The sequence below is a fragment of the Anneissia japonica genome, unplaced genomic scaffold (assembly GCF_011630105.1).
Source record: "Anneissia japonica isolate Jap-2015-1 unplaced genomic scaffold, ASM1163010v1 scaffold1826_len1998817_cov189, whole genome shotgun sequence".
Taxonomy (NCBI): domain Eukaryota; kingdom Metazoa; phylum Echinodermata; class Crinoidea; order Comatulida; family Comatulidae; genus Anneissia; species Anneissia japonica.
The window spans coordinates 1,578,322-1,593,233 of record NW_022742159.1 but is presented as its reverse complement, the minus strand read 5'-3'; the positions used below and the strand labels follow the sequence as shown (position 1 = coordinate 1,593,233).

Here is a 14,912-nt window from a genome sequence, read left to right as displayed (position 1 = left end):
TTGAGTTGTGCGAGGTATCGGCTGAGGTTTGTGGAGTACAATTCAAAAAACAACTATAGGTCTAATAATGAATTATTGTGATGTTAAATAGACAATGTTAGCTATCAAGGAGCGACGTTGTTTTTCATTGAGACCTTCGTCCCTTCAAGGCTAGGCCTACCATCCTAGCTAGTCTAGTAGTAGGCCTGGCTAGCGTAGGTTAGTCTACAAACGTCGCCGAAAGTAAAGTAATTGATTTTACCCGGCAGAACGAAAGAAGGAAACTCCGCTTTTCATAATTTTATTTTTTTTTACTTTTTAAATTTCTGACTTTGTATACATAAATTAGCTTTCAATTCATGTTTTTCAGGCAATATCGGGAAAACATGAAAATTACATAAAACATTTAGGCCCTGTCACGCCAAAATTGGTCCGTTTTTATCCAAGCGGGACCGGCGGTTTTAGCGGCTAAAATCAATCCGTAGGACCCAGTTTAGTAATCCGGCGGACCGATTTTGGCGGCCAAAATCTGTCCGCCGGACATTTTTTGGCCGCCAAAATCTTTCCGCCGGATTACTAAACTGGGTCCTACGGATTGATTTTAGCCGCTAAAACCGCCGGTCCCGCTTGGATAAAATTGGTTCGCGTCGGCCTGGCCACTTCATTTGTAACTCGTCTGCTGCTAGTGTAGGGTATGATTGTTTCTCCCGTGGGGTGGAGGAAAGTACGCTTCTCCCACACTTGCAAAGTCTTTTGCAGTGACAGTGACAGTGTTTATCAAACCACCAGATAGGTAATGCATTTCCTAGCTAAGCGATACACACAGCGTGAATCATTTCGGCGGCTTTGGTTAGGCCTACGTTTGGGCCTAAAATGAAACACAAGACTGATTTATTAGTTTTAAATATTCCGTATTATTGTGTGGGGTATTGGGTCATACACTAGATGTTCTAATACATGAAATAAAGGAGTAAGCATTCTCAGAATTGAATACATGTACTTAGTCGCGGAGCATGACACACAACCAAAACAAATCAAGGAGCGTGACCACTCACAGTTTTTGATATAGGCCTACCCAATGACTGGGTCGAAATTACCCAAGATTCAGCAAATATTGCCCAAAATTACCCAAGCTTCCTGAAAATGCATCAAAATTTGAAAAATACGTGTTTTTCGCATGTATAGTTTCCCTTTTAGTTCAATTTATAAACCAATTTATAACCAATTATTAAAATTAATAATCATGAGGTAATATAGAAAAATACGCCCTCAGTCGGCCAGTGTTATCAGTGTAGATCAGTGATCAAGTTTTATTATGTAATGCATTAATTAGGTAAGATCAATGGCAACGCAAATGACAAATTAACAATTCTGAACCCATGTTTATAGCAGTTAACAGTCAATTAACAATGTTATGTGCACTTCGTTGAGTTTTGCTTACTTGAATGGACTGAAATATATTTACTCTTTAATTCTTCCTCTATGACAAAAATATTTAATTTTCTTAGTAAAAATAAAATACCCAAGGATTTAAACGGAATACCCAACCAAGAACCCAAGACCAAGTCAAAATACCTATGATCTTGGGTAAATACCCAAGCAGTGGTCACGCTGAAAACAAGGTAAAAAATGAACTACAGCAGACCAACACGATTTAAGACCACATAGTTTAACTTCTTTTCGTACTTTTACACCAAAGGATTTACTGGGCGCGAAGCTTTACTTAATTTTCACCAGTGATTTCACCTATAGATGATTTCACACATACAATAACGAATGAAAACATATTAGGCTGTATAATAAGAGATAAGATATTTATCTATCATTTGATTACAAAAAAATATGAACAGCGTTATAAAAATACAAGTTATAACTATTAAATAGACGCCGGACCGATTTTGCCTTATATATATATTTCTATATTTGGCAGGTAATTTTAAAGCCAAAATCGGTCCGGCGGACCGTCGATTTTGGCCCCGGACCAAATTTTTCCTGAATGTTTTACTGCTTTTAATGTCTTTCGGCAAAATAGGATTCATGATTTTTTTTAGTCGTAAAGGCATTTAGCAAACTGGGTTTCAGCAAAGTGGAAACGGCAATCTGGTATTCGGAAATTGGGTTTCGACAATCTGGCCGAATGTTGGGAGGACACACACTCCCTCCCAATTTCTCCTCGATATTTCACACGTCCTTTAAGCTCTTCTTTAACCCCCCACCCCCACGCAGAAAAGAAGAAGAATCACAATTCGTCAGGGAGAAAAACTATTATATATGTATTTTCTACATAGCCTATTAGTAGACTATAATGTAAAATCGATTAAATAAGCCTTTGAAACCCCTAAATCGTCATAATTTTCGGGGGTCCGCCCCTGGACCGCTTTCAGATTTCAGACGCTAGCACCGTCACTGCTCCCTACTGCAAATGTCTAGATCCGCGCCAACTGGCATCCCATAACAATACTGTAATCCCGACTCGGATTACATGCTTCATTATCTACGACGGCAGTATGGATCCATTCCAGGGCACGTTCTAACGGCGAATCGAACGATGTACCACGTGATTGATTTAACCCAATCAAATGCATTAACCGTAGCTATAGTAATAGCGTTTTATTTTCCAGGCTTTGCTTACACCCCCTCTGAAAATCGATATTCTATAACCGACGGAATTATCTCCGAGTTTTAACAATTATGACTGTAGACAATATATATAAGCTACCATTGTTCCTCAAAGGTTACAGCTCTGTCACAGTGACGCTGTCTCCTATTGACTCGAAGTATATGACGTTCAAATGAATGTTTGGCTTTTTTTAAAATTTATATTTTTCATCTGGTATAAGTCTGTCTCTTATACACATCTAGATGTGTATAAGAGACAGTTTTAATACTGCTAGATACGCCACTGGTTGGATGTTAGTTATAGTTACATTCATACAAATTGAAAAGAAACAAAATTTACTCAAATTTTAGGATAAGCGTATGTTTTGAAGTTTTGCCTGTGTTTGTGTAAGGCCGTAAGATTTGCTCGACAGGTCGGATCCAATGTCCCAACTGGGGTGGGAGACAATTAATCCAAGTGAAGAGCGTACCGTAACTGGGCGTGGTCGGGGATCGTAAAGTGGTCCAGGCCGGGTAAGCCCCGAAAATTTTGACAATTAAAGGTTTTCAAGGGCGCCGAAAAGAAAATTTATGATTACAGATGGCCGGAAATGACACTCTCAGACTTAAATTTTAATATAGGCCTGGTTTCATTTCCCCCTACAATTTCCCCAGAGTCTTATGAGTTTTGAAATTAGCGTAGCCCCTCCTCCAGCCACACACTGACTCAGCCTATGGCTAAAATAGTATATTGAAGGGTACACTAGGTTTCAAACAAGTCCGACAGGCAGTGCGTAACGGATGGAGGGCCCGGGGCATGGTCCTTGGCAGGGCCCTTTACGGGGCCACGGAACCGGAACCGAAGGGCCCGGCTGGGTCTGGGATCGGCCGCTCGGCGTTTTTAGCGTTCTATGACGTATTTTAATGACATTTTTACACATTCGAATTCTAATTTTATCGTATGTAGCGTGATTTGACCCAAAAAAAGCATACTTAATTTGAAATAAGATAGCTAATCACGAGATAAATTCACTTAAAAATTAAAGAGGGTGGATGATCAATTCATTGAATAGCCCATTCAAAAATGAGTAGAGCAAGAGTGTTGAAATGCATATTGTGGTTTCAGTATAAGCGAGTCGGTAGGTTTCCTGGGTGTCATTGCACCAATTTAGTAAGTATCTATCGAGAAACTTTTATGTTTAATCATTAGTCAGTTGCTTTCTTCTGAATTCGCTTTACAAATTGTAGACTTACCATTTTATTGAAAATAGAGGATACAAGACTTAGACACAATTAAGGCCCAGGGGCGTGTCAGTAGAACACAGCGTGCTCGTCGAAACACCGGTAATACACTGGCGTGACACGGGAAACTTCCATTGACAACCAGCCCAAAAATATATGCCGAATGATCTCGAGAAAAAAAATGCGTCAAATTATCCTCTCCGCAGGCATATTATAATTTTGGAAAATGTTTAAAGACATTCGCTTATTTATATAGGCCTATAAAGAAACAGTCTGCATTAGGCTTAGCGGTTGAGCGCCCTTCCCCCTCCTCCCCCTCTCACAAAAGCACATGGATGTCGATGATCATTTAAGTAGGGGAGAAGGTGGTGTTGGGCCGCTTTTTTTCTGGCATACGGTGATTTCTTTTGCTCGGCAGTGTTCTCACTGTTGGCATATTTTAGAGCATATATTATTAGTGATGACAATTAAATATTTGATTAGAAGGCGAATTAGGCCTACTCGAGGATCAAGTGGAGCGCTAAATATTTGGAGTATGAGCCCGAGTCTGAGCAACACTTTGAAGCTATGTGCAATGTGAAAAGGATCATGTATTTCCCTCTTGTTACTCTCTACATTAGAGCTCTTTTCAGAATAATATTTTAGGACCAAGTACTAGAGTTGTTCCATGAATAGGGGTTAACTGTAGTGTATAGGCGAAACCTGCCCTTTGGGACACCCCTGTTAAGGATACCCCTAATAATGGCACATGCAGGGCTGGTTCCAAACATTTTCTGACAGGGGGTAGGGGGTAACCAATAGGTATTCCACACCCACCTCAGCCTCACTATGGTTGGGGCTGAGGTGCAATGTTCCTCGACAAAATTATTGACTTCCTCCCGAAGGGAGCTCATCCTCCCTTACACACCCCTCCCCTCACAGAAGCGTTGCAAAGGTCTAATAAAGGACCTATAGTCTATTCTATAGTGGGAGTTGCAATGCAAGTTATGATTATGGCATAATATATTTTTATATTCCGTATTAAATTTTAAAAATAATTATAATAATACTGTAGTGATCAAATTGTAATGTCAGTTTCCAAAATGTTTTGCTTTGAATTTCCTTTTTTGCGCAATTATCTTTTCCGCTGTCTTAATGTCTCAGCTTTCAATTTTCTCTATTGTGTTTTAAGAACACAACTTAATTATGCATTTTTATTATATTTAGGCCTAAACTTTCTCAAGTCAGTATTTTACTGCCAGTTGAAGTGAATAAAGATATCTGAATCTGAAATCTGAATCTGAACCAAGTGTCGCTGGCCCTGCGGACCATAGGCAGTACTCCACTGAGCATGGATAGCTGTTCTATAGTTCAGTACTACATTCTGACTAAAAAACTCATCTTTAGGTCTCAGTCTTTCGGCCCAAAGTACAACTCTTGCCCTGTCTGTTGGGGGCGCTGCCCTGCAGTCTAGGGAATCCTAGCACCGCCACTGTTTCACACTAGAGCCACTTCAGTGGACACCCCTATCAAGGGGACACTTTTTTGGTCCCAGAGGTCTCTGTAATGAAACTAGCTTAAACAAAGCCTCACGTTATCATTTATTAAAGAGCACCTTGAATATCAGCAAAACCCTCTATGGAAGTGTTTTTATTTTTTTTAAATGAGGATTCACCAGGCAGACAGTTTTTATATATATTATATATCGTGTTTCTTCCTGTATTTATGTTTAATCCATTTATGAAATAAAATAACTGAAAGCTAATTCTTGTTCCCATGATTCATGTGTGTGCAAATTATGTGATCTGTGATGTACGTCACAAAATATATATCTTGGATAAACACAATTGGTCAAATATTTTATTTTTATAATATTAGGATATGCATGATATCAAATGTTTCTTAATGAAAATCCAATGATAAACACTATAATCATATTAGGATATGCAGTTCGAGCTCCATGGTTATATGCAGTATTGAGCTAGATATTCAGGGGCGTACGGTGAAAAATCTAAGGGGGGGGGGGGTAGAAACGAAAGCGCAGGGAGAAAGCTGAACTCGGAGCAATTTAGCGAAGCTTTCAGAATTCGCGGGGTGCATTATTTGTGAGTGAAGCGAGCATATTTAAAGGGCACTTTCTTTAAAAGGGGGTCGACCGCACCCATCGGTACGCCCCTGATATTTATGTAAACTCCATAATGAAAGGAATTCTGGGCATCGTAATTAGTGCAAGAGGGCAATTGCACCACTTTGTAGCCTGTACAAAAACAACTCATTAAACCATAACTAAAATTGAAAGGGCCACTTCAAATTCATTGTTGTTGTATTGATAATGTTTGCAATTTTGTTTAAAGGTGACCGATACAAGATGGCTTTGCCTCAAGTCAACCGAACATCTCTGCAGTTCTCCAATGTTTTTGAGTTTGAGAAAGACTTTGATCATCGTTCGAAAGTCAACTGGTTTGCAGAAAACTGGAACAAAGCCTTCCTGTATTCGGCCATATATGTGGTGCTAATCTTTGGAGGTAAATTTTTTATGACCAATCGTCCCAGGTATGACCTCAGGATGCCTCTAACCATCTGGTCAACGACTTTAGCCATATTCAGTTGGATGGGAGCAATACGATTATGGACAGACTATATATTTTTTGTGAAACAATACGGCTTCAAAGCATCCATGTGTGATCCAATATTTTACCAAGGGGTAACAGGATTCTGGTCCTGGGTATTCATCTGTAGCAAATTGCCAGAGTTAGGAGATACAATTTTTATCATTCTACGAAAACAACGTTTGATATTTCTTCACTGGTATCATCACATCACTGTGTTGCTTTACGCTTGGTACAGTTATGCTCATCTTGTGGCACCAGGTCGATATTTTGTTCTGATGAACTACACAGTGCATGCGCTGATGTACTCGTACTACGCATTAAAAGCCTCAAAAATCCTCTCTGTTCCAACTTGGGTCAACATCATGATTACATCACTTCAACTCTTGCAGATGATTATTGGCTGTATAATTAATGGTTATGCTTACATGTTCAGAAAACAAGGAGAAGTTTGCTCAACTACTGATTTGAATCTCCGAGTTTCATTTCTCATGTACTTCAGTTACTTCCTTCTTTTTGGTCACTTTTTCTATTCATCCTACGTTTTACCTAAAAACAGTCAATCCATCGAAAAAGACCATTTGAAAAAGCAATAAGCCTTCTACTTAGTAACAAACAAGGCCAAATTGTGTAACCTTAAAAAGGTAAACATAGAGTTAATTTTTCTGGTTAAAATTTGAAAACTAACATTGTATTTACTCGTATACACAATGCAATCATGTATATTTTAATTTAAAGTGCAACTTATACAAAATAATTACCAGGTATAAAATTGAATATAATTACTCTACATTATAATATAAAGTTAAACTGATTTAAAAAAAATTATAACATGAAAAAATGTTAATTAGTGCTGTATGTGATATTGATTTACAGTAATGGACAATTTTACAAGCAATTCCATAGATTAGGAAAAACAGTAAGTGAATAATTCCAATATTAATTAGTAGTGAACAGAAATACCACAAGATGTCACTCTAATTTGCCTATTTGGACAGGTATTTTGAACTGTTGAATTGATTGAAGGTTATATTAGAAATGAAGCCTAATCAACATCAAGTATTACATTACGTACATACAATGGCTCTATGATTGATTTCATAGCAAGTATTGGTCTTGTTACTCTTCATACTTTTTGTTCTACAACAGAATGCATACAGTATTTAATCCAGATCATACTTTGTCCTACCAATGCCATTCAGTAGTATTCACAAATGGTAGTTGCCAGTGGCAAATCGAGGAATTCATAATATTGGGGGAAGGGGTTGGGAGAGACTATCGCAGATGAAGGGTCTAAGGCCACCTCAGCCCCCACCATCTTTGGGGTGGGTAAGAATATAATTTTCTCCATATATTTTTAATTTTGAAGAATTTAGGGAGACCTGGGGAATCACAACTGGATGCTCAATGCTAATACAATGAATAATTAATATCAAGGTATCACAAGATAACAGTTGTATCAAACATAGTACTCTATCGAATTATGTATATCTAGATCATTACCAAACGCAGCTGATATTTGTGATATGGTATCATTATATATATACAATTGTTGGTCTTAGCAAGATGAATCACAAATTTTGTCACTTTTAACTTATATTGTTGAAAAAGCTGTATCAGCTGTTTATTTATAATCCACCTATGATCAATTTCTGTGCTGAAATTAAAAATGTACCATCTATCATATAATCTGGAAAAACCTAAAAAAAATCTAATAAATAAAACATTCAAAAAGTCTTAAAGCATCATTCAGTGAAGATAAAACCAACTGATTTTTCACTGATCCATAAAACTTTTACAAAATTGTGAATAAGTATGTCTTTAATGATAGAAGTATAATTCACTTGCTACAATCTATAATAGAAATATAAAAAAAGTGCTCTGATCTTCATGAAATAGTGCTATATAAGTGCTGTAATGTATGTATTACCAGCTTATGTACGGGTCTACTGTATGCAAAAGAATGTAAGAACTGTATATCTATTAATTGACAATGAAACTTTTGTTTTCTAGTTTTCATTTGCAAGTAAATAATTTAGCCTTTTACAAGCTAAATTCAAATATTGAATTTAATTATTTTTAGCATTTCACAGATTGTATATCTTTATTTTTTAATACTATTATTACTGTATTTTATGTGGGTAGGTTTTTTAAAGGAATTCTACTATAAAGGGGTCATTGGTAATATCTTTGAAATATGGCCAGAAACTATAAGGCAGAGACATGATTGCATACATGTGTGCTAATCATTCTCATTTAGTTGCAGCTATCAATCAAGCAAATTTTAAAAGCTGCAGCAAAATTGTGAAAAAATGTGTCTTTAATGATAAAAATATAATGTATTATTAGAACAACTCATTATTTAAAATATGAAACTATCACCAACATAATAAGTGCAGAGTTTAACTCAATGTGCAGCTAGTATTTAATCCAAGTATTATGCCATTGGATTCTTTTAGAGTACCTCACCAAATTATTGCAGTAATTCAGGTTGTGTCCACACATCATGTTGCTACCTAATTATAATATCTTACTGGCAATCTATTCAGCATTCTTTCCAGCCATTTTATCTACGATATAAAAGATCAATGTCCATAATAGATTACGAATTACATATTTTACACGCGCATTTGCCATAAGAATAATCACTTGATTGGAAATTTTCTGTTTAGTGTACAGTACATTAATATTCACTCTGTACCTTGTACATGCAAAATGAATTTACATATTTCAACTGCTGATATTTACCTAAAACTGCATCTGTCTTATATTAATGCACTTATTAGTTGAATATATTTAGCATATATCATGTGTTAGTGATTGAATTTAATTGTCGGTTACATTTATAAAGTGTTAGTGATTAAATTTAATTGTCACAATTACATTTATAATGGTTTATTTTCATTTAAGGAATTTTAAATTTTTTGTTAGAAATTTAATATTATAGACAGATGACAAATCTAGCACAACTGTATAAAAACAAGCAATTTAAATTTCAATATTTACCATGATTATGAGGTTTGTATTGAAAATAATAATTTATTAAGTATGTAATGAGTTCATTCTCATTATGTATATGTAAGGTCACCTTCAGCTTGTTAATAACATTCAAAAATATCTATATTTGCATTTTGAAGCATAGCATATCAATCATGTTTTTGTATAAATTAATTTCTGGATTTTATTATTTCATTTTTTGTGGAAAATGTTGTATGTGTTGGATGCATAGACACTGTTTAATCTTCACATTGAAGATACAGTATGTTAAGTTTATATTTAAGAAAAAGTATGAAAATCTTTAAAAAGATACATTCAGATATTGGTGAGGTAACTTCTAAGAGCAGCTTAATTGTTACATGTATGTGGTTAACTAAACAGGAACATAAAGAAGTATTTTATTTTTAATAATTTTCAAAATGTTAATTGTTGCCAGATAATTTGATATGTAAATCAGTTCTGTTGATAGTTGACTTGGACCTTTCAACCAATAATCGGTATGTACTGTAAAGAAAAGATTAATACTTTATACCGTAAGTAGGCATACTGTACTGTATATTGAAATCTGTAGAGCTCTGTAATGGTTGAGATGGTTCAAGTGATTGATGATTCAGGATTAATGTTAATCTAAGCCTTTTTTTATATTTTGTTATTGTTGATTCTTAATTAAATGTCTTGAATGTCTGATTTATATGTGCAGTAGCAAATTTTGCCAATATTGATAGCATATAAAGATAACCCTTTTGTTTGGAATTATATTCTTTAAACATGATGGCCAGTGGAACAATGGCTTGAAATTATGATATATTTCCTAAAAAGGTCTTCACAATAGTTATGGTAATTATGTTTACTACACCAATTACTGTGTAATATTACAGTATTAGTTGATACATTGAGTTTTTACAAAATAAATTTTTTTGTAGGAGTAAAAGGATTTATATTAGATTTTTAAATGGATTTTTCTTCCCTTTCCTATTGTCTTGATAACCAGAATACCAAATAAACAAATTCACTTTGGTTTAAACATGTGAGTTTTCTTTTAATTATTAGTCGGTTTGAACTCATGAGTTAGTCTCTTTGATTTGTTAATCAACTAATAGAATTGATTCAACGTTTATTATTGCTGCAGGGAGGTGATATATAGTTGTTTTTCGAATGTGTGGAAGACAGTTCATATCTTCTATTTATAATGTTTTAATATTAATAAGTTAATAAAATGTAGATAAGAAAGTCAATAAATTAATAACATTGTATCTTTGTTCAATCAAATCAATAGTGATTTTGCAAGTTATAATGTTTTAATAATATTAATTTAGTTAATATAAAATTAAGTAAATGTTCTATAATAATTAACTAATGATTTTACAAGTGGTAATGATTTAATAATAATTAAATAATAATAAAGTAGTATGGTACTACTTCAATCGTTGTAAACTAATGAAACTTAAAAAACAAACATTAATGATTTCTGTCGTTATAGGACTTATAGTGTGGTAGTGGTACAGCGTTTATGAACATTATTTTGTATAATTAGGTTGTTTAAAAAATGTTCACAGCAAAGGATAGGTCTATTCCGAAATAGGCCTATTATGTATTAAAAAATCCGTTAAAAATCTATGCAAGTTATAATTTGTTTAAAATTTATGTTAATTTATTAAAACAAGCTATCGCGATTGGATATTACAGTATATAAACAAAACAATTACATCTATGTTGCTATATAAAAACAAAAATTAGTGTTAAATCCACATGCTGGCGATTAATAACACACGTTTTATACAAGCAAACTAGAGCATGCCTATCATTCATAAATCTACAATTTCTCCAAAACATACCCATCATTCGACTAGCATTTGACACAACATATTTAACATAACAGAAATTTAACTTATAACGTAATCAGTAAAAACACCTAAATCTTTATGAACAGAAACTAAGTTCTTGCATATTTAATTTATAACGGAACAGAATTGGTTTTTTCTTAAGAGTAAAGGACGTAAATTTACATTTTTGAATGGTAAGTGTGAGCCCCCAGATTCCGGCCCAGCCAGTCCTCCTGAAGTTGAACTGCATCCTGAACAGACGAGATTATTTTAAAAAGCTTACGTCATCAGGAATGAGTGAATTTGAATAATTCAATTGCAACGGAAGATCATTTATAAATAAATTGAAAAATATTGACCCCTGTACTGACACTTAGTAGTAAGGATGTGTCATACTACGAAGACTATAACTAGACTTAGTGATAAATCTAAGTCGGGGGACAAAACCATAAAAAGTATAAGTTATAAGAAGGATTATAAAATTAATTTGTTGCAAGAATTGTAAACTGAGTAGAAAAAAGATTGAGTAAATTTGCTATATGAATATGCTGAACAACCATTAAAATACATTTCAGAAGAAACAACATCATTTTTTTCGAGAATAATTTAACCATTAACATAAGAACAATAAATAAATCTACATAATCGTTTTAAGAGATCTGGTAAAACGAAAATTTTCGATATTCAACCCGTTAACAATTTCGCTTCTTTGCCCTAAAATATGTTTCTATAAGTCTAAATGCATTATAAAGTTCGTTGCCGAATCAGAGAGAAACTTTTCTAGTTTAAATATAGGAAGTAAATCGTTAATTGTTGCATACTCCAAATTTATTGAGCTTTCTGATGTTATAAATTAATCGTTGGTCATTTTTATATTGAGTTTTTTTTCTAAATTCAATAGAATAATTAAAATTTATTTTACACTGATCAGACGAATATATATCTCCAGTTGGACTTCATTACATGCCGTATTGCTCAATGAGATCCAGCGTGTGATTCGTACATTTCGAAAATTGTAAATTGGTTAAAATTGTCGATAAAATACTTGCAATATAAGCAGCCGGCGCATCTCTCATCAGTGTATTACAGTGAACATTTATCTCAGGAAGATTAAATTCACCTAATAATAAAATGTCATCGTTATAACCCTGAAATTCATATTGCACCAAGTTATACTAAGTATAATTAAGCATCAATTGAACTCTTTGGAAGAGGAGGTACTGTAGACGGCAATAATAAGCTAACTAGTAGAACCCCTCCTTTGGGGCCCCCCTATTCAAGGGACACCCTCTTAAGGCTTTGGGGCCCCCCTATTCAAGGGACACCCTCTTAAGGGGACACTTTTCCGTGAAACACTTTCTAAGTGTGCGAAAAAGTAAAATCAATACATATTTAACCCCTATTGATTTTTTTTTTATTGTATCACAACAACTACAGCAGTTTCAAAATAATAAAAGATTTCAACCTTATATTTTGACACCTCTTAAGCAATAAACGTCAAACTAGAAATCTTTAGTACTTTGTATAAACCAATATTGTCAATGTTGACCCTTAACCATGGTTTCTCTTTATTTTGCGTGTATTTTCCTTCAGGATTCTAATTCATACCATGAAGGACTATTCATGCTACATGCATCAATAGAAAGCTCAATTTGAAAAAAAAAAAAAAAAAATTTAAAAAAAAAAAAAAAAAAAAAAAAAAAGAATTGGTCATTAACATTGCATCATGAAATATATTGGAAACATTTACAACTATTGTTGTATTAATTACATTTCTGCTGATTTCATATTATAAATGAATTGTATTTACATTTCAAATTTTTGCTATAAATTAGTTCTGATTCTACCAATGAAATTATCAAGAATGTCAATTGTATGAAAATTCAGAAATTCATATTAAGGGGACAATTTCGCATTTTAGGTCAGTATTCCATATTCAGGGGAAACCGTAGACTTGCCACAAGTCTCTAATTTATAGATTTTTTGTAGTATTAGCGCATTTCGGAAAGCGCCACCAGCGTCAGTTTATGTTGAGAAACTTTTTTGATGAGAATTAATCCCAGAAAAAGTATACTATGGAACGCCATGCAAATAAGTAATATCGAACGCCATTTTTGCCAAAATCGATTTTATTCTTAAGCATTTCAACTGATTAAGACAAAGATTAGGGACTGGAACCCAGTTAAGGGAAACCGTATTAAGGGGACACTTTTTTAGTCTCGATGGTGTCACCTTATTATTAGGGGTTCTCTGTATTAGACATTTCTTTCTGGACAGTTGTATTTTGACTCGCATTAATACTGGACAATCTTCAAACTTGTCCAGACGACTTGACTTCAGTTTACTGTTGATGAGAAGTAACACACTACCACCACGCATCTTGTTGTCGGTCTATTCGGTATAAGTCAAAGCCATCTTGAGATAATTCACTACGGTATCTTCTACAGATTTATTTAGTCTCGGAACGGACGATGTCCAGACATTTCGTTAAAGTATATCTGATTCAGATTTCTAAACTTCCATTGATACTTGGACTTTTTGATAGCCTATTAAGTGTCTTTTTTGTATTACGCGCAGTGCTGTTATTTACGGAATCTTAAAGTGACCTTCCGCGTTTCCGAGTTTCCAAGATAATTATCTTGGAAACATGGAATAAATACTTATTAAGACATCTTTCCGAGATAATTTATCTCGGAAATACAGATTTCTGAGATAATTTATCTTGGAAAGACGGAATTCCAAGATAATTTATCTTGGAAAGACGGAATTCCAAGATAATGTACCTTGGAAAGACGTCTTTCCAAGATAATTTATCTTGGAATTCCATCTTTCCAAGATAATTTATCTTGGAATTCCATCTTTCCAGGATAATTTATCTTGGAAAGACGGAATTCCAAGATAACGTATCTTGGAAAGACGGAATTCCAAGATAAATTATCTTGGAAAGACGTCTTTCTAAGATAGGCCTACGTTACCTCGGAAAGACGTCTTTCCAAGATACTTTATCTTCGAAAGGCGGAATTCCGAGATACTTTATCTTGGAAAGACGGAATTCCAAGACAGGGAAGTAGCCAGGATTTTGAAAGTGGGGGAGCCGTTATGCGAGTTACGTATGACCCCGGCAGGGTCAAGGGGCGAATCCCCCTGTGTGCATGTGAAGTAGCGCACTCTGAACGTTCTTAGGACTGTTTGAGAGGATAAAGTGAAAATTGCAATAGATGCATTATAAATAAGCGCAAAAATAATTATATAATAAATCAAGAGTGGCAGATCCAGGAATTCGAAAGAGAGGTAAACCAGGGAGGGACCTTCACACACCGAGGAACGACCCACCTCAGCCCCACCATGGTTGGGGCTGAGGTAAGAAAATTTATGATTAGGGAATCTCTAGATGGCCGGAAATTACACTCTCGCACTTCAATTTGAATATATTTTTCTTTTTTTCCTTAAAAAAATGAAGGGGGGGGGGGCCTTGAATCCACCTCTGCTCAAAACATTCTTTATCCAGAATAGTCATAATCACAAAAAATGTACATGAAAAACCAGATCACATCCTAAAAACAAAAGCAGTCACTAAGACATACATCAGGAGCCGACTCGATAGAGTTTAATGTCATACCCAGTGAAGGGCACAGATCTGTATTGAAAGGTGGAGGGGGAGGGCATTTTGTGAGTTGACACCCAC

At 34.7% G+C, this 14,912-nt stretch overlaps 1 protein-coding gene across 1 annotated transcript; it reads left to right on the top strand.

The window, feature by feature from the left end:
• Nucleotides 1–3,628: 3,628 nt before the first annotated feature.
• LOC117118967 (elongation of very long chain fatty acids protein 6-like) lies at nt 3,629–10,432 on the top strand. Its single transcript, XM_033263717.1, has 2 exons — nt 3,629–3,748; nt 6,153–10,432. Exon 2 carries the CDS (start codon nt 6,167–6,169, stop codon nt 7,001–7,003), a length of 837 nt encoding a protein of 278 aa, XP_033119608.1. The 5' UTR covers nt 3,629–3,748; nt 6,153–6,166; the 3' UTR covers nt 7,004–10,432.
• The last annotated feature ends 4,480 nt before the right edge of the window (nt 10,433–14,912 follow it).